This window comes from Olea europaea, chromosome 13 (genome assembly GCF_002742605.1).
Source record: "Olea europaea var. sylvestris chromosome 13, O_europaea_v1, whole genome shotgun sequence".
In the NCBI taxonomy this organism is placed as follows: Eukaryota; Viridiplantae; Streptophyta; class Magnoliopsida; order Lamiales; family Oleaceae; genus Olea; species Olea europaea.
In genome coordinates this window covers 25435554-25460238 of record NC_036249.1, presented here as the reverse complement: position 1 = coordinate 25460238, position 24685 = coordinate 25435554, and the positions used below count along the sequence as shown (strand labels likewise).

Here is a 24685-nt window from a genome sequence, read left to right as displayed (position 1 = left end):
TAACCTTTAATACTGCTCCCCAGTAATAATCAGAAGCATCAGTTTCCAAGATAAAAAAATCTTCTTCTTGGGGTATTACAAGTTTGGGTAATACCTTCAATTCTTCTTTAACTTTTCTTATATTTTCACAATCTTTTTCTTCCCAAGACCACATTATATTTTTTCTTAATTTTGGAAGAAAATAGTTTTTCAATTTAGCACAATTTTCAATGAATCCTTCAGCATAATTCAATATACCAAGGAAACTTTGTAATTGCTTTTTATCTTTGATTTCTTCAGAAAATTCTTGAAGTTTTTCACCAATATGAGATTACAACTGCAATTCTCCTTCTTTTATAAATAATCCTAAAAATTCAATTTCTTTTTTAGCTATCTCAGCTTTCTTTTGAGAGAGTGTAATACCATGTTTTTTCATGATATAACAGAATTTCTCAAGATGCTCAATATGTTCATCAATATTATTTGAATAAATAAGTAGATCATCTACATATACAATACAAAATTGAGTAATTGGTTTAATTACCTCATCCATTCTTCTTTGGAATATTTGTGATGCATTTTTCAACCCAAATGGCATTACATTCCATTCGTATTGTCCTAAAGGATTGGGGGTACTGAATGCAGTTAGTGGTTTACTTTCCTCTGTAAGCATAATTTGCCAAAACCCTGACTTACAATCAAATTTTGAAAATATCTTTTTATTTTGTACTTGTTTAATAAGGGTATCCTTATTTGGCAAGTAATACCCATCAAACTTAGTTACTTCATTTAATTTTTTATAATTTATTACCATTCTGGCTTTTCCTCTTTTTATCTCACTATGTTTTCTAACCATAAAGGCTGGACTGCTATGAGGACTTTTACTAGGCTTAATTAATTTAGCTTCTAATAATTCTTTTATATGGTTTCTAAATTCTTTTTGATCATCAACACTATATTTCATAGGTTTAACTCTAACAATAGTATCTGGATTGGTTAATTCTATTTTTACCTTTACTTTATCTATATTCCATTTTTCTAATGGATTTTCAGAATATGTTTCAGAAATTTCCTTTTTCAATTTTTCAATCCTATTTTCTATTGTCATTTTTAAGACTGTAACTGGTTTAAATTTTTCTGTACTCCAACATCCACCACACTGGGTTGAGGAACTCTGATGTTTTATTTCTCTATATGCAATTGTAACGGCTTTATTTATTTTTGGTGTAAATAACTTATGTGCACAAGGTGTTGTGAACATATATTTATCAATATATTGTGTAAATGGTGCATATTTTAATAGGAAATTTTGTCCTAATAAAATATCACATCCAATTGTGGTTGACATATATATTGTATCAACAAATACTTCTCTAAAGGAAATTAGAAAAGGTACTTGAGTAGCATAGTTGCTATATATTACCTTATTTCCACCTGCTGTTGTAGCAGTTATAATTTTCTTTGAATTATATTTCCAATATTCAGATGGCAGTACATTTGGTAAGCATAAGCTTATAGTACTTCCTGTATCTAAATAAGCATGAAATTTAATTCTACAATAATCTTTTATATTGAGTGTAATTTCAATATATGGGCTCATGGAATTAGTACTAATTACTCTTTCCATGATAACAATGATTTCATATTTTCATCTATTCTTGAAATGATAATTGGATTATCGTCAACTGTTATCTTTAAATATCCTTGACAAATTTTATAAGGACTATATTTCTCAAGAAAGTTCATTCCTAATAGAATAGGTGAACGATCTAATCCATATAATTCATCTTTGTATAGAATTATTTCTTTAGTATATTCTCTTTGGTCTTCTCCTATAAGTATAAGAGGAAACTTAACATATTTTCTGATTTCAAGATTATTTCCTAAATAATCTTTAAATATGTATGGTTCTGTTATTTCAAATTCTGTTAGGTGACTAACAAATTTAGCATTTACATGACTCTTATCTGCTCTAGTATCTATGAGAACAAGAAGATTCTTCTTATATCCTTCTTGGTTCACATATCTTGTCTTTATATAGTATTGAGAACTTGATGGTTCAGCAATGCTTAGATTCTTAAATCTGCTTATCTTAGGGTCTTGTCTCGAGGGAAATCTTACTATAAGATTATTTCCTTCTAAACTAACACTATTTCTTCTTATTAATTTTCCTTCAGAATTAATTTCTCTAGCTTGTTTATGAAAATCAAGCATTATTTGTTCTGGTATAGTGACTTCATGTTCTTGGTATTTTCTAGGAGGTATATATTGTGCTAACTCCTCGAAATCTTTATGTATGATAATATTATCAGTTATTTTTCTTAAATTGTTATGATGGCTAGTACTAAAAGCAAAAATTGATTTTATGCTTATACTGACTGCCTTACTTTTTCGTAACATTTTCAAGTTACCAATTCTATAATATAGATTGAAGCTTTGGTCAATATTTTCATCACTTAATGATATTGCATAATTTGGTTTTACTGTAAATATTATCTTTTGGTAGACTAAATTTCCTACAATTGTTCCTAATAGAGCATCAATAGGATATTGTAAGATTCTATTATCCATACAATATATTTCTATTGGTATATTCATTCCTTCTCTAAAAAATCCTTTTACCATTATTTGGACTCCTCCTAACTCAATACATTTTAATTTGTTTCTTACATTTTCTGGAATCTTGGATAACTTTTGTTTTACCCATTCTTTTGTAATTATAGGTATTCTTGCTTTTCCTATGGTATCTTCTATATTGATAGACATTTCTTTATAGTTCATACTTACAATTGTTTTATTTACTCTTGGTAAAATTCCTAAGAATCCTTGATGGAATACATCTTTTTCCTGTAGATCTAATATCTTCTTAGTGATTCCTGCATATTTTTTATTATCAAAAGTTATTTCTTGATTAATACCTTCTATAGAATCTTCAACTTCTTCAGTTGTTTCTATTTCTATTTCTGATTGTTGTATTTCTTGGTTCATATATACTATTTCCTCATATTCTTCCTCTGATGAGGATGTATCTAATTCGTAAATACTACTACATTGACTGCTTAGATCTTCAAAATATTCAATTGGTTCAATATCACTATCATCTTGGAATTTTTCATAAATTCTAAGAGTTTTTATATTTTGTTTATCTTTCTTTTTAGGACATTGAGGGGCAATGTGTCCTTCTTCATTACAAATAAAACATCTACATTTTTTGATATATCTTGGTTTAGATTTCTTATTCCAATTTCTTTTCTTGAAATATTTTTTATGTGGTTTAAAATTCTTTTTACTGAATTTTTTATAATTTTTGAATTTTCTTTTATATTTCTTATATGGTTTATACTTCTTTTTATAGCATCCAAATTGTTCTACCTGACCATTATCTTTGTAGCAACATAATGAATTTTTTCTTATTTTATAAGCTTTCTTATTTTCTAGTGCTTCTCTACACCACATGCTTATCATTCTTTTTGTAAATTCAATTTTACTTCCAAGACTATCTATTTCAACTCCTTCCTCTTTTCCTAGAGGTAATAATTTCTCATATTCTTTTAATAACTTGATTCCCCATGGAAATGGTAACTTTGTAAAGTAAGATCTTAAAATATGTTTATTTTCTTGATAATCTCCTTGGTTTAATATATAGTATAATTCTTCAAATTTACATGTATATCTTTCTAACTCACACATATCACATATCTTTAAATTTTCCATTGCAATCATTCCTTGGTTATATTCTTCTTGTGTTCTTTCTTCTTCATTAGAAATATGTCTATTTCCTAGAAGTTCTATTCTTAAGATTTTCTCAAATCTTTTTAGTATTTCTTGTATATTTTGTTCATTTAAGGAATTTCTATTATCTAATACTTCAGTTCTATTTGCTCCATATTTTACACCTCCTTTGATGGTTTCTGGTAACTTTCTCTACCATTCAGAGACAGTTCCTCTAAATGTATGTTCTATAAATTCAAAGGCCGTATATGTTTCCCATTTATTAAATTGTATAGATAAATCTGTACTTTTTATCCATGTTTCAATAGCTTTATTTTTATCTACATAATCTAAATCTAACCATATTCCTGTTGTGTGAATTGGTTCATTATAAGATTTCATTGGATTTATTTCTTTTATGGATTATTTTCTTATATTTCCAGTATATCTTTTCTGGGTTTTTCTATATTGATTAATATCAACCTTATTAGGTAATGGGGTACCATAAGGATAATCTTTATATTGTTCTTCATCACTACTAAATTCTACTTTAATATCTTGACTTGAAGATGGGTTAGTGTTCATCTTTATATTTTCCATTTTTTCAGTTAATTCTTCTAACTGTTTTTTATATTCTTCATACTCTTCACCTGTAGATTCTAAGAATTTTTGTTCTATTTCTTCTACATCTGTTATCATATATTGTTTTTCTTCATGCTTTTTTCCTTTATTTTTTGTTATTCTAAAATCTTGGGGTGGATTAATTATAATCCTATCTTTTCCTCTAAGATTATTATCTAATAATGCATTTCCTACTTGTAGATTATATTCTAGATATTCTAGCCTTTTATGTATATCCTCAAAACTTTCATTTGTAGTGTTTTTAGGTAAATAGGGATAACTAGGTTTTTTATGTTTTTTAACTTTTTCCAAAAATTCTTCAATTATATTTTCTTCTTCTACTATATTCATCATTATTTTCGGTTCGTAACTTGGCTCTGATACCATTTTTTCGGAGTGTGCAGCGGAGGGGTTAATATTTTTGAGCCAATTAGATTCTTCATAAGTATTTAAAACATCACAATAGAATTTATAAAATTCACTACTTTTTACCAATATTTTTTCTTAAATAATTATGTTTAATTCTTTAATTCTTCTTCTTAAATTAAGAATTAATTTATATATATCTTTTTCTATTTTAATTGCTTCATCATCTATGAAATCATTTTTATTTTTTAGTTTTGGATCTAGATATTCTACAAAGAAATCTTTTAGATCTTCTTCCAAATAGGTTAATTCATTTTCTGTAGCGTTTTTTAGATCAATAAATTTTTTTATAATATTTGGATCTAAATTTATTAAAGACTTATGATCTCTATTTTCTTGAGGGCCTATTTGAAGGTTTTTAGACATTTTAGTGGTTTTGGTTGCAATTTCTTTATAAGGGATATTTTTGGAAAATTGATTGTTTGGAGACTAGTTTTCAAATGTTTTTATTTCTTAGACTAATTTGGAAAATCCTCCTTTTATTTAAGCTATTAGGCTGTATTTCCCTTATTATAAGCATCTTTATTTGCATCCTCAATATTCAATAAAATACAATAGCAATAAAAAAATAAAACAGAATTTATGTATTATAATATTGCCATTTTACTTAAGTTCAACTATTCTATATGGGCATACGACCCAACAATACCTATGTTCAGCTTAAAATTGGGAAAAAAAACTCATGCAGTATAAACAGAGTTTCCGATTTCAATTTAAAACTACATTTATTGAAGCACTATATTTTGCATTTACTATTGCTGATTCATAAATTGATCAAACAGTTGCAGTTCGGAACGTCCAAATTTTTTACTGAGAATTGGGAACCTATATTTAGGGTCAAAACTATTCTATCTTGCTAGAAACATAGCTTTAATCTTTTGAAGCCTAGTCACAGCTTCCCTCATATTTATTCTTTCTCTAGGAGTATCATTCAAACACTCGATCGCCAAAGCCAAAATGGATGAGACGCATTGCTCCTTTCTAGAGAAATTCTCGTCTTCTCTTCCAATCAAATTGGTATCCACAACTTCAGTTATTGCATTCTCCGCTAAAGAGTGGCTAACCCAACTTTTCAAGCTCATTTCTTCGCTAAACATCACATCTGTTGGCTTCTTCCTTGTATACATCTCCAGCAGCAAAACACCATAACTGTAGACATCGCTACTAGTGGATACTATTCCTTCAGTTCCATATTCTACATTGGCAATAAGCATTCATAAGATCAATGATAACTTAGAAGGAGACAGAAAATTCAAGATTTCACAAATTCATTTGAACAAATTATAAATCAGCCGTTTGAGATTCGAAAAAAGGAACCTACCTGGTGACATGTATCCAATTGTTGCTAAGGTCTTTGTTTGAGCCATTGACTCCGCTCCACCGAAGAGCTTGGCTATTCCAAAATCACCGACGTGGGCAACCATGTCTTCGTCGAGCAAAACATTGCTAGGTTTTAAATCACAATGTACAATGGTGAATGTATGAAAATGATGAAGATATTCTAAAGCTAATGCAACATCAATCGCTATATTTAAACTCTTCAGAATGTCCAAGAAATAGTTGGAGGAATATAACCATTTATCTAGACTCCCATTAGGCATGATCAAGGCTTTGAACTCTGTATTACTGCAACATCCGATGACTCTCAGTAAATTCCTATGACGAATGCTACTGAGTACTTGACTTTCTGTAGTAAAGCTCCTCATTAATCTTGCTTCTTCCAGCTGCAAATTGAACACTTTCACCGCAAAATTTAACCCATCAGAAAGTATCCCTCCATATACTGTACCAAAACTTCCTCTTCCAAGTATGTTGCTTTCACTAAATGTATTTGTTGCTTCTTTAAGTTCTCGGTAAGAAATCCTTCTCCATGCAAGACGTAATGAAAATACGCTATCAGGTGGAGCGTTCAATTTTCGTCTTCTTATCATCAAAATTGTCACGATGACTGCAAGGATTACTAGTACGAGAGGGGGAAGAATATATTTCGTTAGCAAGATTTCTTTCTTTGATCTGGATCTTTTAAGAGTATTTCCACAAGGTGGAAATTGTTGTCGAGTTTCACTGCAGAGAGCAAGATTTGTCATAAATGATTGAGCGCTGAAGTTGGGAAAACGTCCCCCCGAGGGAATCTCTCCCTCTAGACTGTTATGAGACACATCAATATATTGTAGAAAGTTGAGTGCCTCTAATGAGTTTGGAATGGTTCCAGAAAAATTATTGTAAGAAAGATCCAAGTATTCCAAGCTTCTCATGTTTCCCAAAGACTGAGGAATAGATCCTTGGAATTTATTGTGAGCAAAAGATAGAGAAACTAGCGATTGCAGGCTACCAATAGTGCTTGGGATATCACCTGATAACCGATTCCATGATAAATCTAGTTTGTTGATGACCTTCAAATTTTGAATCTCCGAAGGTAAGAAGCCCGTTAAACTGTTCGAGGAGAAGTTCAATTCCAGGAGATCATTAAGGTTCCACAAGCTTAAAGGCACTGTAGACTCCAATTTGTTGGAGTCTAAGTAGAGTCTTCTAAAAGATTTAAGTTTACCCAAGCATGTGGGAATTGATCCATAGAGTGTATTGTTACTTAGGTACAAGTCACCCAAATTGCTTAAATGGCAAAGGTCGGCGGGGATATATCCATCAAGTTTATTGTGCTCAAGATATATACGTTCAACACGTCTTAAATTTCCCAGGGAACTTGGGATGAATCCCGTCAACTGATTGTTGTCTAAATATAAAGCTACCAAGCTGCTCAAGTTTCCAATCTCAGCCGGAATAGCACCCTTAATGTTGCATCCAAATGCTTTGAATACCTGAAGAGAAGCGGAGAGATTCCCGATAGATGCTGGGAGAATACCATTTAGTTGATTCAAAGATACTTCAATATAATCCAAATGTCTGCAATTTGTTAATGAAGTGAAAAATCTCAATTCCGGAGTTGAAGATTCCCCAGTCAAATTGTTTTCTCCAATTATAAGGCGCTCTAGAAGTCTTAAATTACCGAAGTTGGGTATAGAGCCAATCAAAGAGTTACTTCCCATGTATAAGATTGTAAGCTTAGAAGCATTGGTGATAGAAGTCGGAATTACTCCAGTTAGTCTGTTGTCACCTAGACCAAGCTTTTCAAGATTTGGAAGTGAAAGCCCAATGGTTGAAGGAAGATGGCCAGAAAACTGATTGGCTGAGAGTCCCATCTTCTTCATCGTAGATATATTGAACATGGATAAAGGGATGGTGCCAAAAAACCCATTGTTCTGGACAAGAACTTCCTCAAGGTCAAGATTGCCAAGCTCATCTGGTAATTCTCCTGCCACAATATAAAGACTTGTTTAATCTATAAATTCTCTTATCAAGTGTTTCTTCAATGTAAAAAAATTTGTATAAAATTCGAAAATGGAAATCTGTTCGGTTGTATCTTAAGAAACTAATTAGCTCTATTAACCGTGTAATATGTCATATGATATACTTCTCCTTCCCAATAGTTTCCATACCTTCCATCTTTATATGTTACTAATATATGTGCTACTCCAACTAAATGTGTCCTAACTGTTGTGGAATGGATCTTCAATCAATGGATTCCAGACTCAGATTAAACTTACTAATCAATAAATCGACCAACCAACGAAAACTTCAAACCCACAACTCAATTCATTTATGGTTGCATTCCTCCTTTCTCACCCCCACAAAAGCACAACAATATGGTGATGTTTTGCAAGCCACAAAGGCAAAGAGAAGATAGAAGAGGGCAAGAACTTGAATAAGGTCACAAGGAAGAAGCCGTTTTCTCTCTTCTCAAACAAGGGCAAAAACACACGGCTTCTACAAAAGAAAGGTGGATATATGTAACTTTAGTTATATTATCAATTGGGCTAAGGCACAAAGGTTTGGGTCAAGACATAAAGAAGCCCTCCTATAAGTGAATTTGGGCCAAGACAACATTAAAACCAATTAAGTTGCTACTAATTGGCCACGTTGTTTTCGGGTCGAGTATATGAATGATTGGTTGATAAATATTTCACTTATCAGCCGAGGCCGATGAAATATAATTCGAAACTATTTAACATCATTGCCGGGATTTATTGGGTATCAAAACCCAACACTAACTGATATAGTAAGCATTACAAGACTCAAATCACCTAGACCAAGCTTTTCAAGATTTGGAAGTGAAAGCCCAATGGTTGAAGGAAGATGGCCAGAAAACTGATTGGCTGAGAGTCCCATCTTCTTCATCGTAGATATATTGAACATGGATAAAGGGATGGTGCCAAAAAACCCATTGTTCTGGACAAGAACTTCCTCAAGGTCAAGATTGCCAAGCTCATCTGGTAATTCTCCTGCCACAATATAAAGACTTGTTTAATCTATAAATTCTCTTATCAAGTGTTTCTTCAATGTAAAAAATTTGTTTAAAATTCGAAAATGGAAATCTGTTCGGTTGTATCTTAAGAAACTAATTAGCTCTATTAACCGTGTAATATGTCATATGATATACTTCTCCTTCCCAATAGTTTCCATACCTTCCATCTTTATATGTTACTAATATATGTGCTACTCCAACTAAATGTGTCCTAACTGTTGTGGAATGGATCTTCAATCAATGGATTCCGGGCTCAAATTAAACTTACCAATCAATAAATCGACCAACCAACCAAAACTTCAAACCCACAACTCAATCCATTTATGGTTGCATTCCTCCTTTCTTACCCCACAAAAGGACAACAATATGGTGATGTTTTGCAAGCCACAAAAGCAAAGAGAAGATAGAAGAGGGCAAGAACTTGAATAAGGTCACAAGGAAGAAGCCGTTTTCTCTCTTCTCAAACAAGGGCAAAAACACACGGCTTCTACAAAAGAAAGGTGGATATATGTAACTTTAGTTATATTATCAATTGGGCTAAGGCACAAAGGTTTGGGTCAAGACATAAAGAAGCCCTCCTATAAGTGAATTTGGGCCAAGACAACATTAAAACCAATTAAGTTGCTACTAATTGGCCACGTTGTTTTCGGGTCGAGTATATGAATGATTGGTTGATAAATATTTCACTTATCGGCCGAGGCCGATGAAATATAATCCGAAACTATTTAAAATCGTTGCCGAGATTTATTGGGTATTAAAACCCAACACTAACTGATATAGTAAGCATTACAAGACTCAAACTCTTTCGCTCATTCTACAGAGTAAACCATGGAACCACAACCTCCAAAAATAACAAAATAAGCCTTGTTCTAAATACATTTGGGTATGACCTAACCTGTGAGACCATAAAAACGAAAAGTTGTTGATCAAAGGGACTTCGATGCAAACTAATGAGCTATAAGTAAAGCGAAAGAATTTTTTTATTTTTCTTATGATAATGGAAGCCTTGTATTTACTTTATCATTTTTCTTTTACTTTATATTAGTCCATTATTCTTTTCCTGTTTCAAAATGTTCAGTTGAGAATGTAAACTGAACGACTCGGAGAGAGACTTATTCCAGGTAGAATAATTTTGGTTTTCTAAATTTTGATGAAGAAAATTGTAACTCCAAATCATATTTTTTTTGTGCAATCCAAAAGTTTCCATCTTTCCATTTAAATTGGCTTGAATATGAGGAAACGTGCTAGTAAACTAGTGTTATTGTGTTCGTGTGAAGAAGGTTAGGGGTTTCAGAAATAGCCCTTGTACAGCCTGCATCATGAGATAAGACTTCGTGTACTAGCTTAACTGCATTTCTTTTGAGATGAGTGAAAAGAAACTTGAAAAAACATGGTAATATCATCATCATTCAGAATTTATGATGTGAAATCTGATTACATACCTGTCAATTCATTATTATCTAGATTTAGATACTTGAGTCCAGTGACGTTTCCAACTTTCGCAGGTAGACCACCTGTAAGTTTGTTATCTGATAGTGATATGATCGAAAGCCTTTCACAATTCAAAACGGTTGAAAGAGTTGGACCACTCAGCTGATTGGATTGAAGATACAGCTCTTCAAGCTTAGGAAGATTATGAAGAATATCAAACGGGAGGCTTCCAGACAGGCTATTGTTAGCAAGGTCAATCACTTTCAGAGAAGATATGTTGAGAGACGGAATTGGCCCTGTTAGAGAGCCACCTTGTATGCTCAATATTTGCAGACGTGAAAGATTACCTAATGCCAATGGAATTCCTCCTGAAAAGTTTCAAAATTTTAAAACACAATGCCATTTCTTGAATCAGATTTTGCATTCATGTTTACATAACAAGTACGAGTAATGTTATTCAACATCATCAGTGTCAAATACCAATTTAGGTGACAACTACCTGTTGTCGATTTTTATATCCCGCAAGTATACGGATTGTAACAAGTAAAAAAAGGGACCTAAGAAGCCGGATATCGTTCCCATGAAGACTGCTATTTAACAATTGATAATTTGATTGAAAACAATAATAAGTTTTGTGGTTGGTATCTAAATTATTCAAACTAAATATCTAATGTACACAACTTATCGAATTTGGATTTTAAAAGTATGAATATAGATGCTAGGACTTACAATTTTACCTATGGACCCCCTTCAATTCACCAGTCAAGAGTCATTACAATTGTAGTTATTGGTCGAATTCTTCTAAAGTATTCAATTTATTCCTCTCAAGTTCACATCGAGCCTATTTAACTAATTCAATCTTATATTTCCTATGTGAATCAATTTTAGTTAAACGAAAGATTAGTTCTAAGAATTCATTTAACAACCGCAATAATTAGTATATGTATCTTTACACTTTATACTAAATTATCAAATTTTACTATGTGGTCTAACACTAAAACTCACCTCTTGAATCGTAATAGATTCATAAAATCATTGAATAATTGGCCAAAGAATTCAAAGTATTAAATTCATGAATAAATCAACACATTTGCATTTAAAGATCTAAAATCTTGAATAAAAGAAATAAAGAGTCACACATAGATCACATTGTTCACTCTAGCTATAAATTTAGCTATTCATAATAATGAAAAAAGCAAAAGGTATAAAGTTCATAATCAGGTTTTGAAATCTTAATCATGGAAAGAATTGGATCTTGCACCAAGAATTTTATTCAACCTCAAAAGTCTTCAAACCTTAGTTTTTGCGCTTTTATCTTGATGATTATGCATTTTCCTCTCCCCCAAATTGCGTGGGACTCCCATCAAAAGTTTCAAAAACTTATATTTATAGTTGCCCCACATTTTTTGTTGCTGTAAGGTTTTTATGGGCTTTAAAATGATCGGATCTCTCCCTAATCAGTATTAGGTAGTGCCTACGTGATGCCGCAGCACTAAGAAGACAGAGTGTTGGCACCTAGGCACTATGGTGGCACAACGTCGAGAAAATTTTAGTATTGTATCTCCTTTAGTATTTTCATACTAATTTTCTCTCCCGATATCCGATTGACACGATTCAAATAAAGTTGTAAAGATAATTTAAAGGGCTACAATATTATTAGAATTAGCTCTTTTTCAATTCGAATGTTTATAAGGTCAAAATGGGTCTCAATCTCTAGCTGAAAATCTGAAACATCGAGCATCCTTGTGTGGTTGTAAATTGATTTGTGAAAATATTTTAGTCATATTTCACTCCTTTTAACTTCTAATTACATCCAATTAACCCCACCATTCTTGAATCTTCATCGTGAGATCCAACACAACTTTTGAGTATTTTCACTTTAGTCCCCAAACTTTGGGTCTTGCGCTTTTTGCTAATTTTTGCTTTTTTCTTTCAAAAAAACTATTAAATTTATATATTTTTAGGTCCAAATAAGTGTATAATATACACTGATCACTATCTGACATTAAATGATCAGTAAAATACAATGTCATCTTTCACTAAGGAAATTCAGCTTGGCAGCCATTTTAGACACCAACTTTGGATCGGTAACAAACAAAGTCATTGACTCATTTAATTAAATCTACCAAATGTGGTCATCTAAACTAGTGCTAGGTATCAGCCATTTTTGCATCTAGAGGGAGTGTTTTGAATGTTTCCACATTAGAAAGATAGACAGAAAGGAGAGGATGATTCAAAAATTTCTATGCACCACAAATTGCTTTCAAAGATCAAGAATAAATTTTTTTTCTTGCGTTATATAAAACTTTATTCCACTACCTTCTGTTTCTAAAAGAAGTGTCAAGGGCCTTCGTAATATACTCTGTGGTTTATATACATTTACATATACCATTTTATTTTAAAAAAAAATAAAAATCCACAAAGGGAACTAGGAATTTTTCATAAAAAGAAAGGGATGATTGTGATTAAGAGACGAAGCTCCTCACCTATTGAAGCCCCTTCGAATGGAAATAAATGTTTTATATATAAAATTTGTGGGTTTGGATCTGAAAACAGTTATGTGAAATTTTACAACAATCCCTTTCATGATCTTGATTGCTCTAGGCTATCACTATGCTTTACGAACAATTGAATTTAAGCTAAGAGCACTCAGCGATAAAATTCCACGTCGAATAAAAATGAAAACATAGACCATCTTATAAAGGATTTGGCAAGCAAAAAAATTAAAATAAGCGTGAACCTGATTCATGGTTAACAAGCATTGCCTTAAAATATATATATTTAGTTACAATCATACCTTCCCAGTCGTTTATCCCCAGAAATAAGCTTCTGAGATTGGTCAAACCGCCAATTGCACTTGGTATGCTTCCATTGAAATGATTGTAGGATAATGATAGGACTTGGAGGTACCTGCACTTGTATATATTTGATGGAATTTTCTCAGAGAGTAGATTATGTGATAGATCGAGTAATGTCAATTTTGGGATACTATCACATGTATTTTCCGGAAGCCTTCCTGACAGACTATTAACTGAGAGGTCAAGCACGTTCAAAGAAGATATATTAAAGATACCAGGAGTTATGGACCCTGTAAGCAGGTTAAACCTTAAATTCAAAATCTTCAGCGCAGAAGTATTGCCAATCTCCAGCGGAATATTCCCAACTATAAAATTGTTACTCATTTGCAATGTTTGCAGCTTTGAATTGTTGCATAATGACGACGGAATACTTCCGGAGAAATTATTGTTATTGAGAAAAATATGCTCAAGTTCTGGTAATGTTCCAAACCATGATGGCACCTCTCCACTGACACTGTTAAATCCCACATTTATCAACTCTAAGTGACGCAAATTAGAGAGCTCGGGAGGTATTATCCCAGAGAAATTGTTGGAGCTGATGTCTAGCGAATGGAGAAACGTTAGATTTCCAAGATGTGGAGAGATGGTGCCTCCGAAATCGAACCCCGAAAAATTCAATGATATGACTCTTTGCCGATTTCTGCTGCAAGAAACACCAATCCAGTTGCAAATAGACGTATTAGCCATCCAATTATCAACCAAGATATCATAAGGGTCTGAAATTATTCCGGCTTTGAAGCTAAGAAGTGCTGCTTCATCTGTGTTTGAGGAAAGTGCAAAGCAGTTCACTGATAACAATGCAACAGCAATGAAGAAGCAGATTTTCTCCATGAATATGAAACTTTTGAGTTGCACAAGATTGTAATGTAAATGAAGCATGTCAACACTCTTTTTAATATGGAATTAATCATTTAGCTATTTTAAAAACCTTCCAACAACTAAAATTTCAATAATACCAATCTTATCCTTGACAAAAGTTGACTTTACAATCATTCAATGATACTTTCTTGATGAACCTTACGTTGGTTGCAGAGCATCCCTATATGGATGCTATACCAGTGCCCCGGTAAACATTGACTAAAAAGCACAATTCACAAGAATTTAATTTTTTTCTTTTTTCATACTCTGACCTCTTCTATGGCAATTAGATGAAAGCGTCGAAGTCTTCTCATCTTTATCACCATTCAAAACCAATAACATGTTTGTGTGCAGACAGATTTCTGGGTTTTTTAATGATTTTTAGTTTGCCAAGTACCATAAAGGGGGAAAAGTTATTTTTTTCTATGAAATAAGTAACGGTTGACTTTTTTTCCCTATAAAATAAATAACAATGGACATGTCTTGAGGTTGAAGAATTTGTAAATTGATACAATTTTATGGCAAACCATTATTTTATTAATATTCATTTAAATTAAATAAGAGGATTCGTAGATTCAAATATTAGTAATTTGTCAATCACAAGGAGTTGTGATTGTGAGATACAAATTATATATAGTTGAATATTAAATCATCCGTGATCGTAAGTAATAACGATATACGAATATCATTATTATAGATAGATTATCACGTGTGGCATTTCTTACTTGTGAAGTAAGTAGCTGATCTCATAAGTTAAAATGTGGTGATACTTAAAATGAACATATTGATGTTTTTTTATAGAACAAACATTGGTCGTTAAGAGATTCCACATAAATAACTATTTGAGTGTCAGTGGTGAATCTCTAATATTCGATAGTAAAATTGTACCTTATATGAGAACAGTCATACTTTGGTAATGTTAAATGTTGCTCTATCGAGAGTCACTAATACGACATCGTTCGGGTATGTCAAGAATCATATAAATGTTGTGAATGATCGATAGATGATTCGTCATTTTTAGATAATAAGAGATTATGATCTACATTTCAACAACTAAAATTCTAATAACACCAATCTTATCCTTAACAAAAGTTGACTTTACAATCGTTGATGAAGCCCGCAAACTCTATTTTTTTAATTTGGAATTAATCATTTAGCCCTCGTTTGACCCATTAAAACACATTATTTGTCAATTTCTCAAATTAGTGCAAGCCCCCTGTGTAATAAAGTCAAACAGTGCAGTAGAATTCAAACGGAGGGTAACTGTTGGTCAAAGTACTAAATGATAAAATTGCCCTCCGAACCACTCCCTTCAAATGGGCATCTAGTTTTGATATTGGAGGGTAGTTTCGTCCATTGGTACCAACATTCCTTTTGAAAAACATGGTACACTGCAAATGATGAAGAAGGTAGTAGAATGGACCCCACTTGGTTAAAAAAAAAGGGTTGAAAAGTGGCTAAAAAAATTAAAGTGTTTTAATGGAGGCCAAACAAACGCTTAGCTATTTTAAAAAACCTTTCAACAACTAAAATTTAAACAATACCAATCTTATCCTTGACAAAAGTTGACTTTACAATCACTGATGAAGCATGTCAACACTCTTTTTTATTTGGAATTAATCATTTAGCTATCTTAAAAACATTTATACAGCTAAAATTTCAATAATACCAATCTTATTCTCGACAAAAGTTGACTTACAATCACTCAATGATATTTTCTTGGTGAACCTTGCCTTGGTTGCAAAATTTGGCGGACCTACTCATAGTCCTCGTGGGTCAAATGATCCACCAACTTCAATTTTATTTATTTTTTTTTTTTTTTGACAATCAAAATTGGCAGTAAAGGTAATTGGGCTTGTTTATTAGAATGGAGTTATAGCAATGACCGAATAATTGAGAGAGTGAGAATTGAGATTATTTTGTGATTTGCGATATTTAATTTGAGAAATCTTTAGAAATTGTTATTCATCATATATATGAGATTATTTGAAATTGTTGAAGAATTGTTATTTATCGTATATATAAGATTTGTAAATCTATGATAGTAATCACTTGTATGTGTTCTTGTAGAATACATAATTTTTTAATAACTATTTTAATAAGTTTGATTTTTCCCCACTAACTCTAAGCGTCTACTGTTGGAAATTTATTTAATTATGCACAACAAAATTTAAACAATATTTCAATTTCTACCAAATATCTCTTTGTGTTTAGATAAACATTGTAATACAAATTATACATTTTTTAAATTCTGCAAACTCCTTTACTTTTCTTTAATTCCAACAATTACAATCTACAATCTACACATGTCCAATTGTCCGGCTACCAATGAAAATCTACATAGGAACAAGATTGAGAGAACCAAGGTATTTATCTTTCATGTGCTAACAAGAATATGAAATTTCTCTATACTTTTTTTCTACAGTTTTCAAACTCTAGCGACTTATTTATATAAGTCCAAACGGACTTGACTAATTAAATCAGATCCATGAATTAATTAATCTAATTAATTAATTCGAGCTTATCAATAAGCAGTTCAATTAATTAATTATCCAACATTTACTAACTAATCAAGGAAAAATTTCATAAGTAAAACATTAAGTATGGCATATTTCAAAATCAACAAAACAAATTTCAAACTTCAAAAATCATATTTTTATTAAAATTTATTTATGATTTAATTATTTTATTAATTAAATATATTTAGGTCACAGATCTATGTAATTTGATCACGAATTAACAATTTAATTACTAATTTATTATTTTTTGGTCACAAATCAAAACTTTTATGTCACAAATTATTTTACGATCACAATTCAAAAATTTTGCAGGTCACAGTTTGTTCATCGGTGATAGATCAAAAATTAATTAGTCACGAATTAATTTTTAGTCACAACTTATCAATTTATTGGCCACAACATATTTCTCGATCACAAATAAAAAAATTTATAGGTCACATATTATTTTTCGATCATGAATAAAAAAATTTATAAGTCACAAAATCAAAACTTTTATTGGTCACAACTCATATATTCATTGCAAATTAATTAGATTAATTGGTTAAAATTAATTCTTTAGTCACAACTTAATCAATTGTAAGTCACTGTCACAATTTTTAGGTCACACATTATAAATTTAGTCATGGTCACAAATTCGGCCACATATTATTTACCGATTACAAATTAACAATCTATTAATCATAATATAATTGATCACAAACACTTTTTTCACCCATTGCCACCCCGCCAACCACCACCACCACCACTAGCTTCACTAGCACCAAAACCACCCAAATTCCCAACAACACCAAAACACAAACGACCACCACTACTCCAACAAAAAAAATACCACCACGCCCATAACCTATAACAACACCATCGCAACCTCACTACTGAATCACCATCACAATAGCAACGTTCACCAACCAAAAAAATTTTAAAAAATTTTTTAAAAAAAAACCGCCCAACCACCGAATCGCCACCACCACTGCCATGTCGTACCACCATCGAACAGTCACCCAATGCCTATACCACTACCATCACCACCTGTAACAACATCGTCGCAACCTACCACTTAATCGCCACCACTACTACAACGTTCACAACACAATCAATTACCAACAAAAATACCCTAAACTCTGGTAAAGGTACAGATCGGAGGAAGAAATCACAGTCCACTTCGTGCAACGGTGGCACACGACGCTGCTGCCTCGCGTTCTTACAACATCGTTTTTGAGAGAGAGAGAGACTTTTGCTAGAGAGGTTCGAATAGAGAGGGGGAATTGAGGGTGAAATAATGTAGGGTTTGAATTATGTAGGTAAATTTATTAATTAATCTTTAAATATATTAATTAATAAATCTAATTTTTGAAAGAGTAAACTTTGTATATGATTTGTAAAATGGAATATTTAAATTTATTAGATTGTGTAATTTTCACATTAATTAATTGGTAAATCTCATTCTTCTAGTTCACTTTTTGTGTGTAAATCATTAGGTTCTAAATCATGATACCTAATAACATAAATTGTTATTTTGATTTGATCAAAATCGATAAATTAAAACACATCTTTTAATTTATTACTAATTAACATCCGTCATCTCAGATTGACATCTCACAATATGTTAGGAAAATACATATAACGAAAAATGTCAAGCGGTATGACAAAATCAAACCTGTTCAGTAACCGTGAAACTATAATCCCTTACGTCAATATGATCCGATCAATTACAAGATATGGAAGTGTGTCAATCTCGATTATCGATCATATCTTTCATTCCATGATTAAGTCAATATAAGTCGAAAACTCTTTTTTCGACTTATGAGTATACATTGGCCAATGATTTTATTATCAACTTAATTGAATAAAATGTATATCATAATCTCTTACTATCTAAGAGTGATGAATTCTCTATGGTCATTCACAACTTTCATATGATTCTTGATATACTTAAACGATTCCGTATTAGCGGCCCTTGGCAAAGCAACATCCAATATCATCAAAGTATGATTGTCTTCGTATAAAACACTATGATAACCTTAAGTCGAAGGACCAATTTCACTATCGAACGTTAGAGATTGACTACTGATACTTAAATAGTTATCCATGTGAAATCTCTCAAACAAGTCCCCAATATTTTATTTTATAATAAAACATCCACGTGTTCATTTAAGTGTCACCACACTTTAATTTGTGAGATCAGCCACACGCAATAGTCTATCCGTAATAACGAGATCTCTCAAGCACGTCCCCAATATTTTGTTCTATAATAAAACATTCACGTGTTCATTTAAGTGTCACCACACTTTAACTTGTGAGATCAACCACACGCGTTAGTCTATCCGTAATAATGACATTTATATCTCGTTATTACTTATGACCATGGATGATTTAAAATTCAGTCATACGTAGTCTGTATCTCACAATCACAACTCCTTGTAATTACAAAATAATCAAAACTTAAATCTACGACTCTATTATTTAATTTAATTGAGTATTAATTAAATAAAAGATCTATCATAAAAATTCATCAATTATATATTAAAAGTGTTGATGTCCAAAATTGATTGAACTTAGGGTATAACACTTACAAACTCTTACTTGCACTAGATCCAATCACTTATGTATTTAATATTATAAGAGTTTACATAATGATCATATTTATACCGTGACAACTCTTTGTCAGTAGATCTACAATATTTTCAACTATGGAAATTCGTTCTTTCTTTACGTCATTTCTTTGTATTATTTCTCTGATAAATTGATTCCGCCTTAACACGCATTTGGACCATTGATGAAATCTTAGTTCCTTCATTTGCATGGTGGCTGCATTATTATCACAATGCAAATACATATGATCAACAATGTTAGAAACTACTCCAAATTAATTAATGAACTTCTTAATCCAGATTCCAACTCTTTGTTGCTTCTGAAGCAATTGTGCATTAGACTTTTGCTATTGAATCAACAGTTATTTCATGTTTGGAACATTTTCAACACATCATTTAAAAAAAAAAGTAACATCATGATTGAGATTTGCTATCATTCTAGTCTAACTAGAAGTTAGTATCAGTGTATCCATGAACTTCCCTAGATTGGGATAAACTAAGCAATCTTCTAAATCTATCTCTATAGATTAAGTTACTTTTTCCATATCTTTCATGAAGAAATCGTTTAACAACCACAATGTCAATTATTGAAACATAGAGACATCATTTTCTGTTAATAATAAATCATCTATATACAATATTAGGAATACAACAATACTCTCACCATCTTCTTGTAAACAAGCAATTCATCTTTATTTTTGATAAAATCAAATTTTTTGATTGTCCATCAAAGTGAAGAGTCCAGCTCCTAGAGGCTTGCTTTAATCTGTGAATGGATTTATCAAACTTACATCCTTTGTTGGCTTCTTTGGATTCAAAACCTTCAAATTGTGTCATGTACACTTCCTCTTGCAATTTTCTATTGAGGAATGCAGTTTTGACGCCTTTTTTGCCATAACTTATAGTCATGATATGTAACTATTACAAGCAAAATCCGAATAGACTTTTAGGATAGCTATATTCTAGAAAGCCTTACCAAACCCAACTCATCGTCTTTGTTTATAACATTTTGCTATTAGTCTCACTTTGCATGTATGGATATTTCCATCAATGTCGACCTTTTCGTATAAACTCATTTACAACATATAGGTTCTATCCCATCAAGCTGGTTGATCAAGATCTAAACCTTGTTCACATACATCAAGTTCATCTCGGATTTCTCTTAGTTCTAGATCAAAAATCGAAGAACCGAATTTTCATAATTTTTTAATTTATTTATTTTGAGTAAGTCAAATTATTTTGTTTTTCTAAATAAACTACTAACTAGTTAATTTAGTTCAAACTCAAAAATATGATTTTTCCAATTTCTAATTTTCAGTTCAAACCAACTTAATCAAATTGACCTATGTTGTATCCAAATTTGTTACTTTACCATATTGTTGTTTTCACCATTCTGGAGAAACCAAATTGAAGCTCGACAATACTTCTTTTGATTATTTTGAGCTCGCTATCTTCCTCTTTCTATAATTTTAACAATCAAATCAATGAAGAACTCAGCAAAGAGAGATGTTAAAGACACATAAAATTGAACTACGTTATTTTGTAGAGTTAAGATTGAACATATCATTAGTTGAATTAATGTAACTTTGTAAATATTAAAAAAATTAATTATATTACGAAATTTTGGAATCGAATGGAACCGAACTAAACCAAATGGAGCCGAGCCCTAAGGGTTCCATAATTAAATTTAGACCCGGCGATTTCACTTACTAAATATCCGAAAATTTCAGGTCCAATTCGATTCTCGTTAGAACCAAACCGAACCGGATTGAAACATGTCGAGTCCTAGTATATTAAGTTATTTCAATTATCCCAAAAAAAACCCCACTATTTTGGTCACTAAGAAAGTTAGAGATGTTTGAACTATCAGATATAATTTAATGCATATCTAATATAGCTCCAACAATTTACAAATTGATTGGAGAAATCTTCTTCAAATTAGGTTTTCATTTAAATGAATTCAAGAGTTATAAGATTATGAATATAAAATTATTAAAAAAGAAGGAGAAAAATGAAAACAAGCTATTGTATATTTAATCTCAGGCGTTTGCCTTTTCTTTCTTTACAGCATAAAGGTTGTTATCAAAAACACCAATGAAATAAATGGGTTTTTGAGTTTGGGCTAAAAGTTGAAAAAAAAAAAAATGGTTTTGATGATTTGACTGGACTAGTGAAATTGGGTTGCTGCGTGGTGGTGGGCTATGTGCTAAAATTTATTTATTTTTTCAAATTATTTACTTATGGGAAACTTACAAAAATACCCTTAAAATTATGGATCTTTTGAAAATTCATATGAAGAATTTTTTGGAAGTAAAAGACACGGTTTAAAATTAAAAAGAGACACAATGTCACTTTTTAATAAAAATTGTCACTTTTTTTTTAAAAAAAAAAAAAAGTGACACAATGTCTCTTTTAAAAGTTTAGTATTACTTTTATATTAAAAAATGATATACAATCTCACTTTTATTAAAAAGTGATTTTATCACTAAAAAAGGTGATAGAAATTCCATGAAGATGACTGAAAAAAGTGACAAATATTCAAAAAAAATAGTGACAACGACTTAAAAAAGTGATAAAATTTTAAAAAAGTGACGAATCTGAAAAAGAGATACAATGTCACCTTCAGAAGTTTAGTGTCACTTTTATATTTTGTCACTAAAAATGTGATAAAAATTTCGACAAGCGAATGAAAAAGTGACAAACACTAAAAAAAATGACAAAAGTTCAAAAAAGTGACACAAATGTGACGAAGGTTAAAAAGGTGATACATTTCTCTCCACATCGACCATTTTGAAATACCCAGTTGCTCTTTTGATACATTTCTCTCCACCTCACATTGTTAAGCTTTTCCAGCAGTACTAACTTAACCTCATTTAAAAAAAAAACAATCAGAAAAACACGGAAACAATCAATTTTTTTTTTTTTTAGGAGAATAACAATACGTATACACTTGCACATACGGTACACAAAATCATCAAATCGAAATAAACAAACACAAGCAGAAAAAAATTTCCGTTTCCCAATATTGCAACTTGTTCACTTGAAAAACAAATTTCTCGTTTCCTAAGCAAGCCTAGTACCCAAACCAAGAACAATGTGAAAATTTTCTTAAATTAACTTGACAACAACTTCAAAAGAATTGGTTAGTCCTGTTTCAACCTTTTTAGTCGAAGTGATTGAAGCCCATATCCTGCAACCATAGAAACAAAAGTCACAATATTTCTCTTCAACACACAAATTGATCCAAGAAAACAAAAAGGATGTCACGAAAAAGAATGAAGTGCAGAATTTTACATCATCAGACTCTTCTTTTCTCTTCCTTCTTTGTTTCAGTAATAGCTGGGGCTGCAGTCCTTCTTTGTTTCAGTAATAGCTGGGGCAACAGCACTGCCTGCTGCAGCAGGTACAACTACAGCAACTGCACCACCGTCGGTAGGAACTGAAGCCAACTTCTCTCTTCCAACTGCAATAACCTCGGTGATATCTTTGTCCTCTAATTGAGACAATAGCAACAAATAATTTCTAAAATACATGGGCTATATAATTTAATAGAAATGGAAAAATCCAAACTACAGTATATGATTGAAGAAATAATAGAATTGCCTCATTTACCCATTAGAATTTGTGGGTGAAGATGGAGCCATTTCAGAGGACGATCACTTTGGCTGGTGAGAGTGTCGTAACAGAACGAGAGGTGCGGTGAAGCATACAAGGATCTTGAAAGAGGAGGAATTGATGAAATATAGGTTGAAGAAAGAAAATTTGAAGGTGATGTTATGAAAAATGGAGATTGGGGTACAGTGATTGAGGTTTTGGTGTGACTGGGATGGGATTTGTGGATGTGGATTATGATATGGAAGAAGAAGATGAAAGTATTAAATACGTGTGAGAATGTTTTAATTTTTTTAGGGTATAAATCTAATTTGTTCTTTTTTTAGAGTAATGGGCCTAATTTCCTCTTTACTTATTTGGCAATTAATTGTGGATATGGACTTGGACGGCCCAGTGCTGCCCTCTCCCATATCTGTCTCTGATGGGCTATCCGTTTTATACTAACAAATCCTTTTAGTGTGTCCTAGAAATAGTTGAAGGAATATAACCACTTCTCCATACTCCCATTAGGCATGTAGTCCACTATGAGGTCTTAACTTTGTAAAATGTGATATCAGATGATTCTCACTAAATTCGTATGACGAATGCTACTTAATACTTCACTTTCTGTGTCAAAGCTCTTCTCTTGCTTCTTCTAATTGCAAAATAAAAACTTCCACTGCAACAACTTATAACGAAAGTGTCCCTGCATATAATGACACAAAACTACCACTTCCCAGTATGTTCCTTCCACTGAAGGCGTCTGTTGCTTCTTGAAGTTCACTGTAAGAATCATTCTCTGTGCAAGATGTAATGAAAATTTATTGTGGGGTGGTGTTCAATTTTCGTCTTCTTATCATCAAAATTGTCACAATCACTGCAAGGATTACTAAAAGAAGCGAGGGAAGAATATATTCCATTAACCATAAGATATTCTTTAACTTTGATCTTTAATAATATTTTACAAGGTGGAAATTGTTGTTGAGTTCCACTGCAGAGAGAGCATGATTCATCATAGATGGTTGGGCACTAAAGTTTGCAAAATGTCCCCTCGAGGGATCTCTCCCACTATTCATCTATGAGACATATCAATATTGTAGCGGAAATCCCTAGAAAATCTTGATTCCGGACTTAGAAAACAATCAAACGAACACCGGTTTACTTCGACAAGACCCGAGACACTTTGGACTGTCCAAACTCTCTCAAACCCCACAAAGGAGAAGGGTGATGGTGTTAGCAATCCACAAAGGTATGGGAAGGAAGAAGAATATATCACAATGGTTGAATCTTACTCACAACGTCAAATGGCTTCCCTCTCTCTCGGTTGCCTCCCTTCCCTCAACTCTTCTCTCCATTGCTACAACACACACACACCCCAAAAACGGCTAGGAGATAAATACATATATATAGGTTAGTTTAGGTTACTCTAATTGGGCATAGGGTTCACTAAGTGGGCTACCAATTAACCTAAACTAATGGGCCAATATTCAACTCCATATTAATCACTAAATGGTCCAACTAACCAAATAATCATCCAACCCAAACCCGAACCATCCAAAAGTGTAGTTCATCTCCGAGTCGAGCAAAGTCCATGGTGTCGATAAATAACCCGACAACTGTTTTAAATCATCGCCCGGATTATTGGATATCAAAAAACCCAACAAATATATTGTAGAAAGCTGAATACCTATAATAGCATCTCCAATGATGTATAGTATAAAATTGGAGGTAAATTGGTATCTC

At 31.9% G+C, this 24685-nt stretch overlaps 1 protein-coding gene and 1 pseudogene across 1 annotated transcript; both read right to left on the bottom strand.

The window, feature by feature from the left end:
• Nucleotides 1–5484: 5484 nt before the first annotated feature.
• LOC111408588 (probable LRR receptor-like serine/threonine-protein kinase At3g47570) lies at nt 5485–14222 on the bottom strand. Its single transcript, XM_023038332.1, has 5 exons — nt 13326–14222; nt 10540–10896; nt 8877–9074; nt 6059–7849; nt 5485–5932 (listed from the first exon to the last, which is right to left on the bottom strand). Exons 1-5 carry the CDS (start codon nt 14215–14217, stop codon nt 5586–5588), a joined length of 3585 nt encoding a protein of 1194 aa, XP_022894100.1. The 5' UTR covers nt 14218–14222; the 3' UTR covers nt 5485–5585.
• Nucleotides 14223–22467: 8245 nt separating this feature from the next.
• Nucleotides 22468–24297, bottom strand: LOC111408587 (annotated as a pseudogene).
• Nucleotides 24298–24685: the final 388 nt, after the last annotated feature.